General features: G+C 40.0%; 2 protein-coding genes across 2 annotated transcripts in view; both read left to right on the forward strand.

The window, feature by feature from the left end:
- Window positions 1-21,207, forward strand: part of LOC129630296 (protocadherin-23-like) — a 200,672-nt gene that overhangs the window by 67,567 nt on the left and 111,898 nt on the right. The window contains exons 9-12 of the mRNA XM_055550800.1: window positions 10,188-10,424; window positions 14,024-15,040; window positions 17,686-17,873; window positions 20,747-20,846. Coding sequence (XP_055406775.1) covers window positions 10,188-10,424; window positions 14,024-15,040; window positions 17,686-17,873; window positions 20,747-20,846 — 1,542 coding nt within the window. The remainder of the gene's footprint in view (window positions 1-10,187; window positions 10,425-14,023; window positions 15,041-17,685; window positions 17,874-20,746; window positions 20,847-21,207) is intronic.
- Window positions 2,985-3,611, forward strand: LOC129629523 (small nuclear ribonucleoprotein Sm D1-like). The gene has a single exon (XM_055549552.1). It carries the CDS (start codon window positions 3,030-3,032, stop codon window positions 3,357-3,359), a length of 330 nt encoding a protein of 109 aa, XP_055405527.1. The 5' UTR covers window positions 2,985-3,029; the 3' UTR covers window positions 3,360-3,611.

A 21,207-nucleotide genomic window follows, 5' to 3' on the forward strand; every position in this document is an offset into this window, starting at 1 on the left:
TATAAGCATCTGAATGCAGAGTTCCAAAGTATAGTAAGGAGAGATAAGAAAGCCTTCCTCAGTGATCAATGCAAGAAATAGAGGAAAACAACAGAATGGGAAAGACTAGAGATCTCTTCAAGAAAATTAGAGATACCAAGGGAACATTTCATGCAAGATGGGTTCGATAAAGGACAGAAATGGTATGGACCTAACAGAAGCAGAAGATATTAAGAAGAGGTGGCAAGAATACACAGAAGAACTCTACAAAAAAGATCTTCACGACCCAGATAACCATGATGGTGTCATCACTGACCTAGAGCCAGACATCCTGGAATGTGAAGTCAAGTGGGCCTTAGAAAGCATCACTATGAACAAAGTTAGTGGAGGTGATGGAATTCCAGTTGAGCTATTTCAAATCCTGACAGATGATGCTGTGAAAGTGCTGCACTCAATATGCCAGCAAATTTGGAAAACTCATAAGTGGCCACAGGACTGGAAAAGGTCAGTTTTCATTCCAATTCCAAAGAAAAGCCATGCTCAAATGACCACACAATTGTACTCATCTCACACACTGGTAAAGTAATGCTCAGAATTCTCCAAGCCAGGCTTCAGCAATACGTGAACAGTGAACTTCCAGATGTTCAAGCTGGTTTTAGAAAAGGCAGAGGAACCAGAGATCAAATTGCCAACATCCGCTGGATCATGGAAAAAGCAAGAGAGTTCCAGAAAAAATTCTATTTCTGCTTTATTGACTATGCCAAAGCCTTTGACTGTGTGGATTACAATAAACTGTGGAAAATTCTGAAAGAGATGGGAATACCAGACCACCTGACCTGCCTCTTGAGAAATTTGTATGCAGGTCAGGAAGCAACAGTTAGAACTGGACATGGAACAACAGACTGGTACCAAATAGGAAAAGGAGTACATCAAGGCTGCTTATTTAACTTATATGTCACCCTGCTTATTTAACTTCTATGCAGAGTACATCATGAGAAACGCTGGGCTGGAAGAAGCACAAGCTGGAATCAAGATTGCTGGGAGAAATATCAATAACCTCAGATATGCAGATGATACCACCCTTATGGCAGAAAGTGAAGAGGAACTAAAAAGCCTCTTGATGAAAGTGAAAGAGAAGAGTGAAAAAGTTGGCTTAAAGCTCAACATTCAGAAAACTAAGATCATGGCATCTGGTCCCATCACTTCACGGGAAATAGATGGGGAAACAGTGTCAGACTTTATTTTGGGGGGCTCCAAAATCACTGCAGATGGTGATTGCAGCCATGAAATTAAAAGATGCTTACTCCTTGGAAAGAAAGTTATGACCCACCTAGATGGCATATTCAAAAGCAGAGACATTACTTTGCCAACAAAGGTCCGTCTAGTCAAGGCTATGGTTTTTCCATACATGATTGGGTCATGTATGGATGTGAGAGTTGGACTGTGAAGAAAGCTGAGTGCCGAAGAATTGATGCTTTTGAACTGTGGTGTTGGAGAAGACTCTTGAGAGTCCCTTGGACTGCAAGGAGATCCAACCAGTCCATATGAAGGAGATCACCCCTGGGTGTTCTTTAGAAGGAATGATGCTGAAGCTGAAACTCCAGTACTTTGGCCACCTCATGCAAAGTGTTGACTCATTGGAAAAGACTCTAATGCTGGGAGGGATTGGGGGCAGGAGGAGAAGGGGACAACAGAGGATGAGATGGTTGGATGGCATCACCGACTCGATGGACATGAGTCTGAGTGAACTCCGGGCGTTGGTGATGGACAGGGAGGCCTGGCATGCTGTAATTCATGGGGTTGCAAAGAGTCAGATACGAATGAGCGACTGAACTGAACTGACTGATAGATGATGTGTTTGCCAAGGAGAAATAAGAAAAATTCACTAAATTTCTAATGAACATTGAAACGAGGAATTGGAGTTATAACAGGGCAGATTTGATTAAAAAAAAGAAAGAAATTGTATGGGTGTCAGTTTTTTTTTAATGCCTGGAAAACAAACACATCTGATATTTTTGCCAGCTTCTCTTAAACTGGCAAAATTGCAGTAGTCAGGCCTTCATTTAACTAATGCTTAAAGCTAGTTGTGTTGTGATAGACTCCTTATGGTTCAGCCACATTTATTTATATGTAAATGCATCTAACATTTTATGTGTGTGTTTCTTTTTTTGTTAAATACAACTAACATTTTCATTTCTTAAACTGGTTATGCTAGACTTCTTTTTGTGTTTCCACACTAACACACCAATAGGTGGTATTGGCAATAATAAATCATTGGTTTTCTTTTTCTTTTTTTTAATTTTATTTTTTAACTTTACAATATTGTATTGGTTTTGCCATATATCAACATGAATCCTCCACAGGTATACACGTGTTCCCCATCCTGAACCCTCCTCCCTCCTCCCTCCCCATACCATCCCTCTGGGTCATCCCAGTGCACCAGTCCCAAGCATCCAGTATCGTGCATCAAACCTGGACTGGCGACTCATTTCATATATGATATTGTACATGTTTCAATGCCATTCTCCCCAATCATCCCACCCTCTCCCTCTCTCACAGAGTCCATAAGACTGTTCTATACAACAGTGTCTCTTTTGCTGTCTCGTATACAGGGTTATTGTAAATTCCATATATATGCATTAGTATACTGTATTGGTGTTTTTCTTTCTGGCTTACTTCACTCTGTATGATAGGCTCCAGTTTCATCCACCTCATTAGAACTGATTCAGATGTATTCTTTTTAATGGCTGAGTAATACTCCATTGTGTATATGTACCACAGCTTTCTTATCCATTCATCTGCTGATGGACATCTAGGTTGCTTCCATGTCCTGGCTATTATAAACAGTGCTGTGATGAACATTGGGGTACACGTGTCTCTTTCCCTTCTGGTTTCCTCGGTGTGTATGTCCAGCAGTGGGATAAATGGATCATAAGGCAGTTCTATTTCCAGTTTTTAAAGGAATCTCTGGCCATTCATACGCCCAACCTCGGCTCTCAGTGGTCAGATTTCGTGTCCTATCTGGCGGAAGGGGTGACAGCGCCTCTAGGATGAAGCTCATGAGATTTTTGATGAAATTGAGTTACGAAACTGTAACCATTGAATTAAAGAATGGAACACAAGTCCACGGAACAATCACAGGTGTAGATGTCAGTATGAATACACATCTTAAAGCAGTGAAAATGACCCTGAAGAACAGAGAACCTGTACAGCTGGAAACACTGAGTATTCGAGGAAATAACATTCGGTATTTTATTCTGCCAGACAGCTTACCTCTGGATACACTACTCGTGGATGTGGAACCAAAGGTGAAGTCTAAGGAAAGGGAAGCTGTTGCAGGAAGAGGCCGAGGCCGAGGAAGAGGACGTGGCCAAGGCTGAGGCTGAGGCAGAGGGGTCCTAGGCGATAATGTCTCTCAAGACTACTATCTCAAAGTAGTGGGGCAGGAAGACGGATACCTGACAGAGGAAGATTAAGGCCAAGGCAGAGAAACGTGAAGTCCTAAGCTATAATGTTGCTGGAGCTTACTGTTTCACAGGGAAGAATGTTCAAGTTTTTTGTACAGGCTTTGTTTGTTTGTAGCAGTTTTTAATAAACATAAATGTAACACACACAAAAAAAAAATAAATAAAGGAATCTCCACACTGTTCTCCATAGTGGCTGTACTAGTTTGCATTCCCACCAACAGTGTAAGAGGGTTCCCTTTTCTCCATACCCTCTCCAGCATTTATTGCTTGTAGACTTTCGGATCGCAGCCATTCTGACTGGCGTGAAATGGTACCTCATTGTGGTTTTGATTTGCATCTCTCTGATAATGAGTGATGTTGAGCATCTTTTCATGTGTTTGTTAGCCATCTGTATGTCTTCTTTGGAGAAATGTCTATTTAGTTCTTTGGCCCATTTTTTGATTGGGTCATTTATTTTTCTGGAATTGAGCTATAGAAGTTGCTTGTATATTTTTGAGCTTAGTTGTTTGTCCGTTGCTTCATTTGCTATTATTTTCTCCCATTCTGAAGGCTGTCTTTTCACCTTGCTTATGGTTTCGTTTGTTGTGCAGAGGCTTTTAAGTTTAATCAGGTCCCATTTGTTTATTTTTGCTTTTATTTCCAATATTCTGGGACATGGGTCATAGAGGATCCTGCTGTGATGTGTGTCAGAGAGTGTTTTGCCTATGTTCTCCTCTAGGAGTTTTATAGTTTCTGGTCTTACGTTTAGATCTTTAATCCATTTTGAGTTTATTTTTGTGTATGGTGTTAGAAAGTGTTCTAGTTTCTTTCTTTTACAAGTGGTTGACCTGTTTTCCCAGCACCACTTGTCAAAGAGATTGTCTTTAATCCATTGTATATTCTTGCCTCCTTTGTCAAAGATAAGGTGTCCATATGTGCGTGGATTTATCTCTGGGCTTTCTATTTTGTTCCATTGATCTATATTTCTGTCTTTGTGCCAGTACCATACTGTCTTGATGACTGTGGCTTTGCAGTAGAGCCTGAAGTCAGGTAGGTTGATTCCTCCAGTTCCATTCTTCTTTCTCAAGATTGCTTTGGCTATTCAAGGTTTATTGTATTTCTATACAAATTGTGAAATTATTTGTTCTAGCTCTGTGAAGAATACCGTTGGTAGCTTGATAGGGATTGCATTGAATCTATAAATTGCTTTGGGTAGTATACTCATTTTCACTATATTGATTCTCCCAATTCTTGAACATGGTATATTTCTCCATCTATTAGTGTCCTTTTTGATTTCTTTCACCAGTGTTTTATAGTTTTCTATATATAGGTCTTTAGTTTCTTTAGGTAGATATATTCCTTAGTATTTTCGTTGCAATGGTGAATGGAATTGTTTCCTTAATTTCTCTTTCTATTTTCTCATTATTAATGTATAGGAATGCAAGGGATTTCTGTGTGTTAATTTTATATCCTGCAACTTTACTATATTCATTGATTAGTTCTAGTAATGTCCTGGTGGAGTCTTTAGGGTTTTCTATGTAGAGGATCATGTCATTTGCAAACAGTGAGAGTTTTACTTCTTCTTTTTCAGTTTGGATTCCTTTTATTTCTTTTTCTGCTCTGATTGCTGTGGCCAAAACTTCCAAAACTATGTTGAATAGTAATGGTGAAATTGGGCACCCTCTTGTTCCTGACTTTAGGGGAAATGCTTTCAATTTTTCACCATTGAGGATAATGTTTGCTGTGGGTTTGTCATATATAGCTTTTATTATGTTGAGGTATGTTCCTTCTATTCCTACTTTCTGGAGAGTTTTTATCATAAATGGATGTTGAATTTTGTCAAAGGCTTTCTCTGCATCTATTGAGATAATCATATGGTTTTTATTTTTCAATTTGTTAATGTGGTGTATTACATTGATTGATTTGCGGTTATTGAAGAATCCTTGCATCCCTGGGATAAAGCCCACTTGGTCATGGTGTATGATCTTTTTAATGTGTTGTTGGATTCTGATTGCTATAATTTTGTTTAGGATTTTTGCATCTATGTTCATCAGTGATACTGACCTGTAGTTTTCTTTTTTTGTGGGATCTTTGTCAGGTTTTGGTATTAGGGTGATGGTGGCCTCATAGAATGAGTTTAGAAGTTTAGCATCCTCTGCAATTTTCTGGAAGAGTTTGAGTAGGATAGGTGTTGTTAGCTCTTCCCTAAATTTTTGGTAGAATTCAGCTGTGAAGCCATCTGGACCTGGGCTTTTGTTTGCTGGAAGATTTCTGATTACAGTTTCAATTTCCGTGCTTGTGATGGGTCTGTTAAGATTTTCTATTTCTTCCTGGTCCAGTTTTGGAAAGTTGTACTTTTCTAAGAATTTGTCCATTTCTTCCACATTGTCCATTTTATTGCCATATAATTGCTGATAGTAGTCTCTTATGATCCTTTGTTCTTCTGTGTTGTCTGTTCTGATCTCTCCATTTTCATTTCTAATTTTATTGATTTGATTTTTCTCCCTTTGTTTCTTGATGAGTCTGGCTAATGGTTTGTCTATTTTATTTATCCTTTCAAAGAACCAGCTTTTGGTTTTGTTGATTTGTGCTATGGTCTCTTTTGTTTCTTTTTCATTTATTTCTGCCCTAATTTTTAAGATTTCTTTCCTTCTACTAACCCTGGGGTTCTTCATTTCTTCCTTTTCTAGTTGCTTTAGGTGTAGAGTTAGGTTATTTATTTGACTTTTTTCTTGTTTCTTGAGGTGTGCCTGTATTGTTATGAACTTTCCCCTTAGGACTGCTTTTACAGTGTCCCACAGGTTTTGGGTTGTTGTGTTTTAATTTTCATTCATTTCTATGCATATTTTTATTTCTTTTTTGATTTCTTCTGTGATTTGTTGGTTATTCAGAAGCGTGTTGTTCAGCCTCCATATGTTGGAATTTTTAATAGTTTTTCTCCTGTAATTGAGATCTAGTCTTACTGCACTGTGGTCAGAAAAGATGCTTGGAATGATTTCAATTTTTTTGAATTTACCAAGGCTAGATTTATGGCCCAGGATGTGATCTATCCTGGAGAAGGTTCTGTGTGCGCTTGAGAAAAAGGTGAAATTCATTGTTTTGGAGTTAAATGTCCTATAGATATCAATTAGGTCTAACTGGTCTATTGTATCATTTAAAGTTTGTGTTTCCTTGTTAATTTTCTGTTTAGTTGATCTATCCATAGGTGTGAGTGGGGTATTAAAGTCTCCCACTATTATTGTGTTATTGCTAATTTCTTCTTTCATACTTGTTAGCATTTGTCTTACATATTGCGGTGCTCCTATGTTGGGTGCATATATATTTATAATTGTTATATCTTCTTCTTGGATTGATCCTTTGATCATTATGTAGTGTCCTTCATTGTCTCTTTTCACAGCCTTTGTTTTAAAGTCTATTTTATCTGATATGAATATTGCTACTCCTGATTTCTTTTGGTCTCTATTTGCATGGAAAATCTTTTTCCAGCCCTTCACTTTCAGTCTGTATGTGTCCCCTGTTTTGAGGTGGGTCTCTTGTAGACAACATATATAGGGGTCTTGTTTTTAGCCAGTCTTTGCCTTTTGGTTGGGGCATTCAACCCATTTACCTTTAAGGTAATTATTGAGAAGTATGATCCCCTTGCCATTTACTTTATTGTTTTGGGTTCGAGTTTATACACCCTTTTTGTGTTTCCTTTCTAGAGACTATCCTTTAGTATTTGTTGTAGAGCTGGTTTGGTGTTGCTGAATTCTCTCAGCTTTTGCTTGTCTGTAAAGTTTTTGATTTCTCCTTCATATTTGAATGAGATCCTTGCTGTGTACAGTAATCTGGGCTATAGGTTATTTTCTTTCATCACTTTAAGTATGTCTTGCCATTCCCTCCTGGCTTGAAGAGTTTCTATTGAAAGATCAGGTGTTATCCTTATGGGAATTCCCTTGTATGATATTTGTTGTTTTTCCCTTGCTGCTTTTAATATTTGTTCTTTGTGTTTGACCTTTGTTAATTTGATTAATATGTGTCTTGGGGTGTTTCGCCTTGGGTTTATCCTGTTTGGGACTCTCTGGGTTTCTTGGACTTGGGTGATTATTTCCTTCCCCATTTTAGGGAAGTTTTCCACTATTATCTCCTCAAGTATTTTCTCATGGTCTTTCTTTTTGTCTTCTTCTGGGACTCCTATGATTTGAATGTTGTAGCGTTTAATATTGTCCTGGAGGTCTCTGAGATTGTCCTCATTTCTTTTAATTCGTTTTTCTTTTTTCCTCTCTGATTCACTTATTTCTACCATTCTATCTTCTAATTCACTAATCCTATATTCTGCCTCTGTTATTCTACTATTTGTTGCCTCCAGAGTGTTTTTGATCTCATTTATTGCATTATTCATTATATATTGACTCTTTTAAATTTCTTCTGGGTCCTTGTTAAACCTTTCTTGCATCTTCTCAATCCTTGTCTCCAGGCTATTTATCTGTGATTCCATTTTGATTTCAAGATTTTGGATCATTTTCACTATCATTATTCAGAATTCTTTATCAAGTAGATTCCCTATCTCTTCCTCTTTTGTTTGGTTTGGTGGGCATTTATCCTGTTCCTTTACCTGCTGGGTATTCCTCTGTCTCTTCATCTTGTTTATATTGCTGAGTTTGGGGTGTCCTTTCTGTATTCTGGCAGTTTGTGGAGTTCTCTTTATTGTGGAGTTTCCTCGCTGTGCGTGGGTTTGTACAGGTGGCTTGTCAAGGTTTATTGGTTAAGGGAGCTTGTGTCAGTGTTCAAATGATTGGTTTTCTCAGCACTACTGGATCTCTCCTCAACTTAACCATTTACACCTTCTTCTCTCACAAGCACTCTGTGTATACGCCTAAATTATCCTCATGCTTTTGTCAGGTCGGTTTATTTTTCTTCCTTGATTCTTGCCTCATTGCAACAAAGATTTGGAACAGTAGTCTAAAGGGTTTAAAACAACAGACAAACTATAGCTCAGTTCACCTCAAGCAGATAAATCTTTTGTTAGACAGACATTCCCAAGATATGGGAGCAGGCTGACCTCAAAGGAGTCTTCTTTTTCCCTGTTGCTGCTGCTAAGTCGCTTCAGTCGTGTCCAACTCTGTGTGACCCCATAGACGGTGGCCCACCAGGCTCCTCTGTCCATGGGATTCTCCACGCAAGAACACTGGAGTGGGTTGCCATTTCCTCCTCCAGTGCATGAAAGTGAAAAGTCAAAGTGAAGTCGCTCAGTCGTGTCCGACTCTTAGCGACCCCATGGACTGCAGCCTACCAGGCTCCTCAATCTATGGGATTTTCCAGGCAACAGTACTGGAGTGGGGTGCCATTTTTCCCTGTTAGCTTCCCCTTTTTTATACTTCATGTTTCCTCCTTTGGGTTATGCTTTGTGCAAAATAGGGCTTGTGCCTACTACCAGTCAATGAAAGGGAATGCAAATGAGCATGCGCTCAAAGCCAATTGACAATTGCAAGTTATATAATAGCAGGCTGTGTTGTTTATATCTTCCCATAATTCAGTCTTTGTTATAATCAGATGTAGAATATTTGTGAGCCCTTGGTTGGCCCTTAGTTGCCTAAGGTTACTTGGAAAAGCCCCTGTGGTAAGTTTGTATCACTGTGTCTCTAGGGTATATTTGCAGGAGTTGGAAAAGTCTCTGTGGTTATTTTTGTAGCATATCTGTGAGCTTGCATCCCTTTCAGCCAGCAACCCCTCATTGCTCATGCCTAACTTCCTACCTAACAGTTTTAGTGTTTCTTGAAGTTTTCTTCCCCACACCCATTAATATTTTATTCTCTCACTAACGAAGAGAATGGAGTTCCCTGAAAAAGAGCTGCCCTCTGGTCTTGCTATGGCAGATACCCCAGAAGATAAGACTCCAGCCTCATCTGTGGCTTTAAGGTCTGGTGCCTGGACAGATGGTGATCACCCGACAACCTGGCATTAGCCTAGACTACACTGGGTTATGAGATGTACTCTGCTTGTCCCTCATCCCAGGCTGCAGATATGATAGTAAGGCCTCATGAAGGCAACAGTTTGTTTTTTCCTGGTTAACTGATGTATTTCCAAGATGACTTAAAGTTTAAGCTCTAGGAAATATTGCTTACTTGGTGGAATTTGGACCATCATTTTGCAAATATTCTCAAGTTCTTTGATTGGAAAGTGGATGTATTAGGGCTCCCCAGAGAAATGGAGCTAAAAGGACATATATAAATATGAAAATGTGTATATATATGTGTGTGTGTGTGTGTGTGTGTGTGTACATTTATTGAAGGAATTGGGCCTGTGATTATAAAGATTACACAGATTAACAGGCCCCCAGATCTGCAGATGAGTTGATAAACTCAAGACCCGCTGAATCCACGGTGTAGCTCGAGGCTAAGGCTGGCAGTCTCAAGACTCAGGAAGAGCCAGGAAGTCTAGGTTCAATTTGAAAGGAAAGGAAAACAGGCACTGTGCCAAGCTGAAGGTAGTCAGGCAAGAGGGATCTCGTCTATTTGGGGGAGGACCAGCCCTTTTATTCTAGTCAGACCTTCATGTGACTGGATAAGGCCTGTTTACAGCAGGGAGGCCAATCTGCTCGACTCAGTCACACCCAAAAATACCCTCACAGACACATGCAGAGCAATGTTTTACTGAATACTGAGCACACCGTGGCCCGCTCAAGTAGCAGCCATCACAGTAGCATTAGCAGGTCAGTGTAACCGTGCTTGTACGTATTTATTGCATGTTATCTGCCTTTTAATTCTCTCCTTCTCCTATCAGGGATTATTTACTTAACATCAACTCTTAGTCATTTGGAATCCACCACACTTCTGCTGATGGTCTGTGCTCGAGATGGTGGTGGGCTCACATCTGCCACTAATGCTGAAGTCACCATACATATTCTCCAGACGACTCTGGCACCTGCTGAATTTGAAAGGCCTAAGTACACTTTCTCTGTTTATGAAGATGTGGCTGAAGACAGTCCTGTGGGAACAGTGAAAGCTAAAGAGTCCTTGAGTAAGTATTTACGTCTTATGCTACATTGAAACCCATTATTGGAACATTTTCTGATCATAGCAAACGCCCTCTTCCAACAACACAAGAAACGACTGTACACAATGGATATCACCAGATGGTCAGTACCGAAATCAGATTGATTATATTCTTTGGAGCTGAATATGGAGAAGTTCTATACAGGCAGTAAAAACAAGACCAGAAGCTGATTGTGGCTCAGATCATTGAACTCCTATTGCAAAATCCAGACTTAAATTGAAGAAAGTAGAGAAAACAACTAGGCCATTCAGGTATGTCCTAAATCATACCTAAATCAGGTATGACCTTATGATTATACGGTGAAAGGGACAAATAGATTCAAGGGATTAGATCTGATAGACAGAGTGCCTGAAGAACTAACTATGGATGGAGGTTTGTAACACTGTACAGGAGACAGTGATCAATACCATCCACAGGAAAAAGAAATGCAAAAAGACAAAATGGATGTCTGAAGAGGCCTTACAAATAGCTATGAAAAGAAGAGAAGTGAAAGGCAAAGGAGAAAAGGAAAGATATACCCATCTGAATGCAGAGTTTCAAAGAATAGCAAGGAAAGATAAGAAAGCCTTGCTAAGTTAACAATGCAAAGAGATAGAGGAAAACAATAAAATGGGAAAGACTAGAGATCTCTTGAAGAAAATTAGAGACACCAAGGGAAACTTTCATTCAAAGATGGGCTCAATAAAGGACAGAAATGGTATGGACCTAACAGAAGCAGAAGCTATTAAGAAGAGGTGGCTAGAATACACAGAACAACTATACAAAAAGATCTTAATGACCCAGATAACCACAATGGTGTGATCACTAACCTAGAGCCAGACATCCTGGAGTGCGAAGTCAAGTCTGCCTTAAGAAGCATCACTATGAACAAAGACAGTGGAGGTGATGGAATTCCAGTTGAGCTATTTCAAATCCTGAAAGATGATGCTGTGAAAGTGCTGCACACAGTATGCCAGCAAATTTGAAAAACTCAGCAGTGGCCACAGAACTGGAAAAGGTCAGTTTTCATTCCAATCCTAAAGAAGAGCATTGTCAAAGAATGATCATACTACTGCACAATTGCACTCATTTCACATGCTAGCAAGGTAATGCTCAAAATCCTCCAAGCTAGGTTTCAACAGTACATGAACTGAGAATTTCCACATGTACAAGCTGGATTTAGAAAAGGGAGAGGAACCAGTGATCAAATTGCCAATATTGTTGGATCATAGAAAAAGCAAGAGAATTCCAGAAAAACATCTACTTCTTCTTCACTGACTACACTAAAATCTTGACTGTATGGATCACAGCAAACTGGAAAATTCTTAAACAGATGGGAATACCGAGCATCTTACCTGCCTCCTGAGAAATCTGTATGCAGGTCTAGAAGCAACAGGTAGAACCAGACATGGAACAATGGACTGATAAAAATTGGAAAAGGAGTAGGTCAAGGCTGTATATTGTTCCCCTGCTTATTTAACTTCTATGCAGAGTACATTATGTGAAATGCTGGGCTGGTTAAAACACAAGCTGGAATCAAGATTGCCAGGAGAAATTATAAGCTCAGATGTACAGTTGATACCACCCTTGGCAGAAAGCAGAGAGGAACTAAAGAGCCTCTCTGTAAAGTTGAAAGAGGAGAGTGAAAAAGCTGGTTTAAAACTCAACATTCAAAAAACGAAGATCACAGTATCTGGTCCCATCACACAGATGGGGAAATAATGGAAACAGTGACAGATTTTATTTTTGGGGGCTCTAAAATCACTGTGGATGGTGACTGCAGCCCTGAAATTAAAAGACTCTTGCTCCTTGGAAGAAAAGCTATGACAGCCTTAGACAGCATATTAGAAAGCAGAGACATTACATTTCTGACAAAGATCTGTATAGTCAAAGCTATGGCTTTTCCAATAGTCATATATGGATGTGAGAGTTAGACCATAAAGAATGCTTATCACCAAAGAATTAGTGCTTTTGAATTGTGGTGTTGGAGAAGGGTCTTGAGAGTCTCTTGGGCCACAAAGAGATCAAACCAGTCAATCCTAAAGGAAATCAATCCTGAATATTCATTGGAAGGACTGATTTGAATCTGAAGTTCCAATACTTTGGTCACCTGATGCAAAGAGCAGACTCATTGAAAAAGACCCTGATTCTGGGAAAGATTGAAGGCAGGAGAAGTGGACAACAGAAGATAAGATGGTTGTATGACATCACTGACTCAATGGACATGAGTTTGAGGGAATTCCAAGAGATGGTGAAGGACAGGGAAGCCATGTATGCTGCAGTCCATGGAGTAGCAAAGAGTCGGCCAAACAATGCAGTGTTGAATAAATCTTACCTTTTCTCCATGCAAGAATTGAGACCATACAATCTATGGCTTGCTCTTTGTTCTTTCAACATTATTTTTATCCTACTTTTTTAAATCACAAAAGTAATGGGTACTTTTAACCCACTGCATTTCACAGACACACAGACTTCAAAAAAATTTTATGAAAACACATCCAACTGTATTTGCTGTTCTACAACAACCTTCCCCCCATCCTCCTACTTCCCCAGTTTGTGTATTGAGGACCTTTTTCCAAGAAACTGGACATCATTCCATCTCATTTTAAAAAGTTGCCTAGTATTTCAACTTATATGTATAAAATATGCTTTATTTAAACATTTTCTTTTTGCTATCAATTTGAATGATTTACAGTTATTTTTGCTAGTCCAAATAATACTCAAGCAAATATCTTTATATGACTTGTAGAGGTTTCTCTGCAAGAAAAATTCCTAGAAGTGAATTACTTGTTCAAAGATTTTATCCTGCTCCCTAGTAAAAGTGTTAGTCCTTCAGTCATGACTGACGCTTTGAGACCCCTTGGACTGTAGCCCACCAGGCTGCTCTGTTTATGGTCCTCTCCAGGTAAGAATACTGGAGTGGGTTTCCATTCCCTTCTCCAGGGAATCTTCCCGTCTCAGGGATTGAACCCAGGTCTCCTGCATTGTAGATGGATTCTTTACTATCCGAGGCACCAGGGAAGCCCATCCTGCTCCCTAACCCTAAACCTTCTCCTCTTCTTTCCTTAACTTTTGGGGATGGTATTTGCCTTTTGTCAGTAGCTATTATAGAGAAGGGGCTTCCCTAGTGGCTTGATTGGTAAAGAATCCATCTGCAATGCGGGAGTCTCCCTCCATACAAGAGACTTGGGTTAGACCCCTGGGTGGGGAATATCCCTTGGAGTAGGAAATACTTGACTTTGCTTCCTCAAATATAGGCATCCACATTATTTTCTGAATATCTTTCTGTTTTACTTAATTCAAGAAGAGGGAAGGAAAATGGTGAAACTCGTGGCTTTCTCCTTGTCCCGGGACAGTACTTTTGTCTACTGATACTTGAGAGACCATGTGTTCACTTACAACAGGGGTTGGAGAGCCGAGGAAGACTTGCGACATTGCACAGCATTCTCCATGTATGTGATACACATTAGTGCTTCAGTTCTTAGTGTTCCTAGTAGGTATGTTCTTTTAGCCTAAAGTGATTGCCTTCTCCTTTAATTTCGTCCTTTCTTTTTTTTTTTTTTTTTTTTTCTTTTTCTTTTCAGATTCCTCCGAGCCAATTTTTTATAGGATCTCCTCTGGCAATCTGGACGGCACGTTCTCCATTCACCCATGGCTGGGCACCATTCGAACCCAGAAGCCTCTGGATCACGAAGCGCAGCCCGTGGTTGTGCTTACCGTCCAGGCACAGCTTGGCAGCTCCCCTGCCTGCAGCAGCACAGAGATCAATATAACCGTCATCGATGTCAATGACAACCCCCCGGTGTTTCCCAAAGCCTCCGATGAGGTTACAGTGTCTCAGAGCACGCTGCCTGGCACAGCCCTATACCGTGCCCGTGCAGAAGACAGAGACAGCGGGCTCAACGGGCTCCTCCGCTACTCCATTGCGCGCCAGAGCCCGAGCTTCTTTTCCATGGACGCGGGGCTCGGCGTGGTGTACCTCAACCGGAGCCTGTCTGGCGCTCAGCCGCAGGCGTGCACGCTGACCCTGGTGGCCCAGGACCTCGGCGTTCCTTCTCGGGCCTCCCTGCTGGTGCTGACAGTCATTATCGCGGGACAGGAGCGAAGCCCGTCTTTGATGTTTGAGCATTTGGTCTATCAAGTGGAAGTGAGTGAGTCGCTCTCGCCAATGACCCCAGTCCTGCGCATTCGGGCCCACCCACTGGGCCCGCAGGGAGCTCCCCCGCAGCTTGTGTACTGGTTGGAGCCCAGCACGGATTCCGCTGCGTTTGGCGTCCATCCTTTCACAGGTTGGATTTATTTGCGGCGACAGCTTGACTATGAATCCACGCAAATGTATAATTTTAGAGTGTTTGCCTGGATCCCAGAGGACAAATTGTCACAAAATGTGAGCACTTCAGTAACTGTTCATGTCCTGGATGAGAATGACAATTCCCCTACCTTCTGGCACGAGGTACTGTTTTTGAAAGTCCAGGAGAGTCCTATGCCCCAAGGGGTAATAGGCAAAATCACAGCAATTGACAGAGACTCCGGAAAGAATGGACAGCTATCATATTTCCTTTTGTCCGATGAAAAATTCTTCAAGATGAATCCTAATACAGGTAGCATTTTGTAGCTTGCACTTATTGCTTTAAAATTGGAATTGACAAAACCCAAATCTAAGTTATAACACTAGTGCAACTATATAGTTAAAATTGCAGTTTTTAGTAAATACTTGATGACAGTATTGTGATTTTAAAGTAAAGTCAAAATTGAAAAGAATTTTTCCTAGAATGATCCATGCTTCCTTGCCTCACACCCACATACTGCCTGTCCATACATGCTTCTCGTTTTGAATTAGAGCTACAGTGAGAACTGGACTGGATAAACTCTTGTGTAAAGTTGAATCTCCCCCACAATATTTTTTCACTTGTAGATGTCTTTAAATTTTTCAAATAATATTTTATAAAACATAAATGTCATCGATGGAGAACTAGAAAATAATACATTAATTAAATTTCAAAATTATTCATTTGATATATTTCCCCATTCTCATTTTTTTTTTCAAGGAACCATGGGGAATGGGCAAATATTTACCCATGAGGTTTTTTTTTCAAGTCTTAATTAAGTATACAAATTTTATTATATTTTTAAATTTATATAAATTTACAAGGACCTTAATTCCTGCAACTACCTACAAATTAACTGTGTTTATACTGCAACTATTTAGCTGCAGAAACTGAGACCTGCATAGCTCAAATAACATGCCCAAGGTCATGGGGCTAAAAAGAAGTGAGAAGGTTACCACTTTGTACATTTCCAAGAGGCACCATTCATACTGTGGTCCTTATACATGTTGCCCTTTGCTCTGTGTGTGTGTGTGTGAGTTGCTCAGTCTGTGACCCATGGACTGTAGTGGGACCCAATTTAAATTAAATTCTAATTACCTTCTAAGTGCCCACTGTGTGAGTTAGGAAAAGGTGCCCCTTCCTCCAGCAGATGGCGCTCTACCCCAGGACACAAGGCCTGCTAAGATGGCAAGCTGCATCTCAGACCCCATTCCCTCCTGAGCTGGGCGCCCCCAGCAGGGCACAAACTGCACTGCTGCCAGGATGGTCCTGCTTGCTCTTTACTTCCATGTGCTGAATAGTTCTCTTAGGTCTTCTGTTTCACTCAGCAATTTATTTTTTTGGAAATAAAATATACATTTGGTCCCCGCATGATCTTCTCTCTCCCACAGTCAGTTCAGTGCCCAGATTCAGAAGACCAGTTGTCCACTCTTAGAATTGTTGCATGGCTAGAAGCAAGAAGCTTCATTTTAGGGCAGTTTCCTTACCTTGACTGCTGCTGCTGCTGCTGCTAAGTCGCTTCAGTTGTGTCAGACTCTGCGACCCCATAGACGGCAGCCCACCAGGCTCCCCCTTCCCTGGGATTCTCCAAGCAAGAACACTGGAGTGGGTTGCCATTTCCTTCTCCAATGCATGAAAGTAAAGAGTGAAAGTGAAGTCGCTCAGTCGTGTCCGACTCTTAGCGACCCCATGGACTGCAGCCTACCAGGCTCCTCTGTCCATGGGATTTTCCAGGCAAGAGTACTGGAGTGGGGTGCCATTACCTTCTCCTTGACTAGAAGAGAGAATTCCTGCCATGCTCCATGGCCTGCTCTGGGGGGTGAAGAGTTTAAGTGTATGAAGGGGCTTGGAAGTCTACATACTCATAAACTGTTCCTCTTCACCAGGGCTGGGGACAGTGTGGCAATGCGGGGTTGAGGGCATCCTCCAGAGTGTGGCCAGCACGTGTGCTCTCCACATCCAGGACTCCAGGCAGCCTTGGTAGCAACCCTCTTCCTCAGACCCCTGCATGGCGCCCTCACGCCCATCCTTGGCTGAGCCTCCCAGTCTTTTCCAAATAGCTGCTACTTGTCAGTCAGAGTTGGTTCATCAAGTGAAAGTCTGCTATTCAGCATTTAGGGTTTTCTGAGAATTATATTTTGGAACTTTAAAAATGCAGATGTTGTCTTTGTCATTTTTGTTAGAATCAAACAGTAAATACTTTATAAATACAGTTGACATAGTAAAGGGATATGTAAACACTGCATTTTAGCTTCACCAATTCAGCAACTTTTCCAAATATGAATTTTTTTGCTCCTGATTTCACTTTTTGTTTTTCACATAGTCATTTCATTTGGAGGACGAGGGCAAAAAAAAAAAAAAATCTTAGAAATGGCAATGTTACGTAATAGTTTCTTCATGATTACTTTCTCACAAATTCATATTTTCAAAGACAGTGAGGAAATTAATTCCTGGTGGAACTCTGCAGTGGGAGATGGCCCTTCGTAGTATGTAGAAGCATTTACAATTTTATGCCTGAGTTTGTGGGATGAAACATGAGGGACATAGTCTAGAAGACAGTTTTGAGCAAGACTATGCAAAATATGGTTTGTAAAGCATGAAGTTATTTGGGAAGTCATTATGCTCACTATACATATATTTTGTGAGATAGTAATAAATAACTTCATACATTCTTTAGTTCAAATGGTTCATGGTAGATAATTTGAAATATAAAGAATGACAAATTGAAGATGACAGAAGAAACTTCAGAAAATTCGTTCAGCAGTGGAGCTAGATTACGAAAGAATGTGCTTTTGGAAGTTGTGCTCTTAGAGCTTTGTATCTGATTTTCCTTTCTGGGCATTGGTCTGGATGGGGTTCTTAACGCCAGAATTCTGGTACAAGTGGCATCTTCTCTCACGCTGCTTTGTGCTCCTCAGGGGAGCTGATCAGCTGGGTGGCCCTGGATCACGAGCAGCACGCGCACCACCAGGTCGCCGTCCTGGTGAGCGACCACGGCTCCCCTCCGCGCAGCGCCACCACGCTGGTGCATGTCTCAGTTACTGACATCAATGACAACAGGCCGTATTTCCCACAGTGCCTCGCTGGGAAGGAACTGTACATCAAGGTATGTGGAATGCAGCAGTTGTATTATTTTTGGTCACTAGTTTTGAGCACCATCTTGTGGTCAAAAGCATGAACTTACCCAGTCACTCTTGCTGTGGAAATGCATACATTTTTAGATTTAGAATTGTCCACATGTCATAGAAACCTACAATTATTTTTTTAATTAATTACTTAACAGTATTGTGGTGGTTTTTGCCATACATTGACATAAATCAGCCACGGGTGTAAATGTGTCCCCCATCCTGAACCCCCCTCCCACCTTCCTCCCCATCCTATCCCTCAGGCTCATCCGAGTGCACTGGCCCTGAGCACCCTGTCTCATACATCGAACCTAGACTGGTGATCTACTTCACATATGGTAATATACAAAAATAAATTCAAAATGGATTAAAGACCTAAATGTGAAACCTATAATTATTAGAAAAAAGATATACCTATAGCTGATTCATGGCAGAAACCAACACAATACTGTAAAGCAATTGTCCTCCAATTAAAAAATTAATAAATTTAAAAAAGAAAATGCTTATATGTTCTATTTGGGATCACACATTCAGTTGTTTTATGATAATGTGGTTCTGTTTGTTGTATGCAAACATAACAGTACTTCATTATCAGTAGTGCTCAGACATGGATTTTTTTTTTTCAGTAATATTCATGTCTTTCTTTGTTTAGAGTTCAACTGAAAACCATCTTTGAGCTGGTTAGTTGAAGACAGAACAATCTGTAGTTTTAAAGTGAAGGGTGCACGTGTGCTCAGATGCTCAGTCGTGTCCAACTCTTTGCGACTGATATGCACCCAAAGATTGTAACATTTGATCTTTGCAGGCAAATGGGAAAACTTTTAATTACATTTATGTGATCTTATGTTTTTCATTTTGATATTTTTGTATGTTTTATAATGTACATAAAAAATTAGCATGTTAGTTCATGTAGATAATTGATAAATGTACCTTGAAGGTACTCATACTTCTTTTAAAATAAGTATGAATTTATATATAAATAAAAAGTTTGGAAGCTATTGCTCTAAAATAATTGAACATTCAAATTAAGCTCAGATATACATGTTGAAAAACACAAAAAAGTTATTGAGGAAGTTAATAACTTTAAACTCATCTTCCAAAATCATATTTAAGGAAAATTCTGCCATCGTGGAGCATTATGATACCATCCTTATGATTTTATATTATTTCATTTTATGCATGACACGTGTGTAGTGTGCTCAGTCGTTTTAGTCATGTCTGGCTCTTTACGACCCTGTGGATCGTAGCCCGCCAGTTCCTCTGTCCATGGGATTTTCCAGGCAAGAATACTGGAGTGGGGTGCCATGCCCTCCATCAAGGAGGTCTTCCTGACCCAGGGACTGAACCCACATCTCCTGCATCTCTTGTGTTGTAGGAGGATTCTTTACCTGCTGAGCCATCAGGGAAGCCCCAAGCAATTTCATAGCTTAATTAGGCAATAGAACAGAAGCTAGGAGTTCAGTTCCACATGTGTATTTCAGTATTCCAGGAAAGTTTCTGTTAAATAATAAGATACTTTTCCTGAAATAATAGTCTATGTTTATCTTTAGCATGTTTCAAACCTTTAAAAATGCCCTAAGAAGGTGATGAATAAGAAGCTAGAATCCTTTTTGTTGTTCAGTCACTCAGTTGTGACTGACTCTTAGGGACCCCATGGACTGCAGCACACCAGGCTTCTCTGTCCTTCACCATCTCCTGGAGCGCACTCAAACTCGTGTCCACTGAGTCAGTGATGCCATCCTACCATCTCATCCTCTGTCATCCCCTTCTCCTCCCACCTTCAATCTTTCCCAGAATCAAGGTCTTTTCTAATAAGTCAGCTCTTCATATCCGGTGGCCAAAGTATTGGACTTCAGCACCAGTCCTTCCAATGAACACCCAGGACTGATCTCCTCTAGGATGGACTGGTTGGACCTCCTTGCAGTTCAAGGGACTCTCAAGAGTCTTCTCCAACAGCACAGTTCAAAAGCATCAGTTCTTCAGCCCTCAGGCTTCTTTATGGTCCAATTTTCACATCCATACATGACTACTGAAAAAGCCATTTGACTATATGCATCTTTGTTGGCAAAGTAGAGTCTCTGTTTTTTAATGTGCTGTCTAGGTTGGTCATAGCTTTTCTTTTAAGGAGCAAGCGTGTTTAATTTCATGGCTGCAGTCACCATCTGCAGTGATTTTGGAGCCCAAGAAAATAAAGTCTGTCCCTGTTTCCATTGTTTCCCTGTCTATTTGCCATGAAGTGATAGAACTGGATGCCATGATCTTCGTTTTTTGAATGCTGAGTTTTAAGCCAGCTTTTTCACTCTCCCGTTTCACCTCCATCAAGAGCCTCTTCAGTTCCTCTTCCCTTTCTGCTATAAGGGTGATGTCATTTGCATATCTGAGGTTATTGATATTTCTCCCTGCAATCTTAATTCCAGATTGTGCTTCATCCAGTCCGGCATTTCGCATGATGTACTCTGCATATAAGTTAAATAAGTAGTGTGACAATATACAGCCTTGACGTACACCTTTACCAATTTTGAACCAGTCCATTGTTCCATGTCTGGTTCTAACTGTTGCTTCTTGCGTCAAAAATCTGAAATTTTGTAGTCAATTTTATTTCCTTTTTTTCCTCTCAAAATTAGTTTAAATACTGCAGATAATTTGTTCAAATTGAATGAAACATTTAAATATGTAATATGGATTCTTTTCATGGATTTACATTCATATAACCTTTATATGGTAGACATTTGAATTATGTGTGAGTTTAAAAGTAGTTTAAAAATAACAGGAGCATTGTGTTCTTTCAAGTTTCATCGATATTTCTTGTTTAAATTTTACCTACTAATTTGTCATTCATTTGTCTTAATGACAGGTTCTGGAAGGTCAGCCAGTAAATATGTTGGTTACAACTGTGTTTGCAAAGGATCTTGATGAGGGAAACAATGCAGAAGTTATATATTCGGTATCTTCAGGTAAAAGTTACTATTCATATAGGATTAAGAGCTTTTAGCATTTTCTCCGCTGTCTACCAAACATCTGCCTCCTTCTGAGAAAATAGTTAATGCTGAAAATAACACCAAATTGCACACAAAATAACTTTGTTGCATTTTAGAATCACCTTTTTAAAAAAGAATTTTAAAGTTTACTGTAAAATCATACATTTTTTTCATGTCCTAAAGAGAAATCAACCAATCATCCACTTTAAATGAATAATTTTCAATAATCTAAAAATGCAAATCAGCTTTTATTGAGGAAAGCACTATTAATAGTTAATGTATAAAAAATGATATTGAGTATAAAGACATATAAAGACAGGGCTTCCCTGGTGGCTCA

Source organism: Bubalus kerabau, chromosome 16, assembly GCF_029407905.1.
Source record: "Bubalus kerabau isolate K-KA32 ecotype Philippines breed swamp buffalo chromosome 16, PCC_UOA_SB_1v2, whole genome shotgun sequence".
Classification (NCBI taxonomy): Eukaryota; Metazoa; Chordata; class Mammalia; order Artiodactyla; family Bovidae; genus Bubalus; species Bubalus kerabau.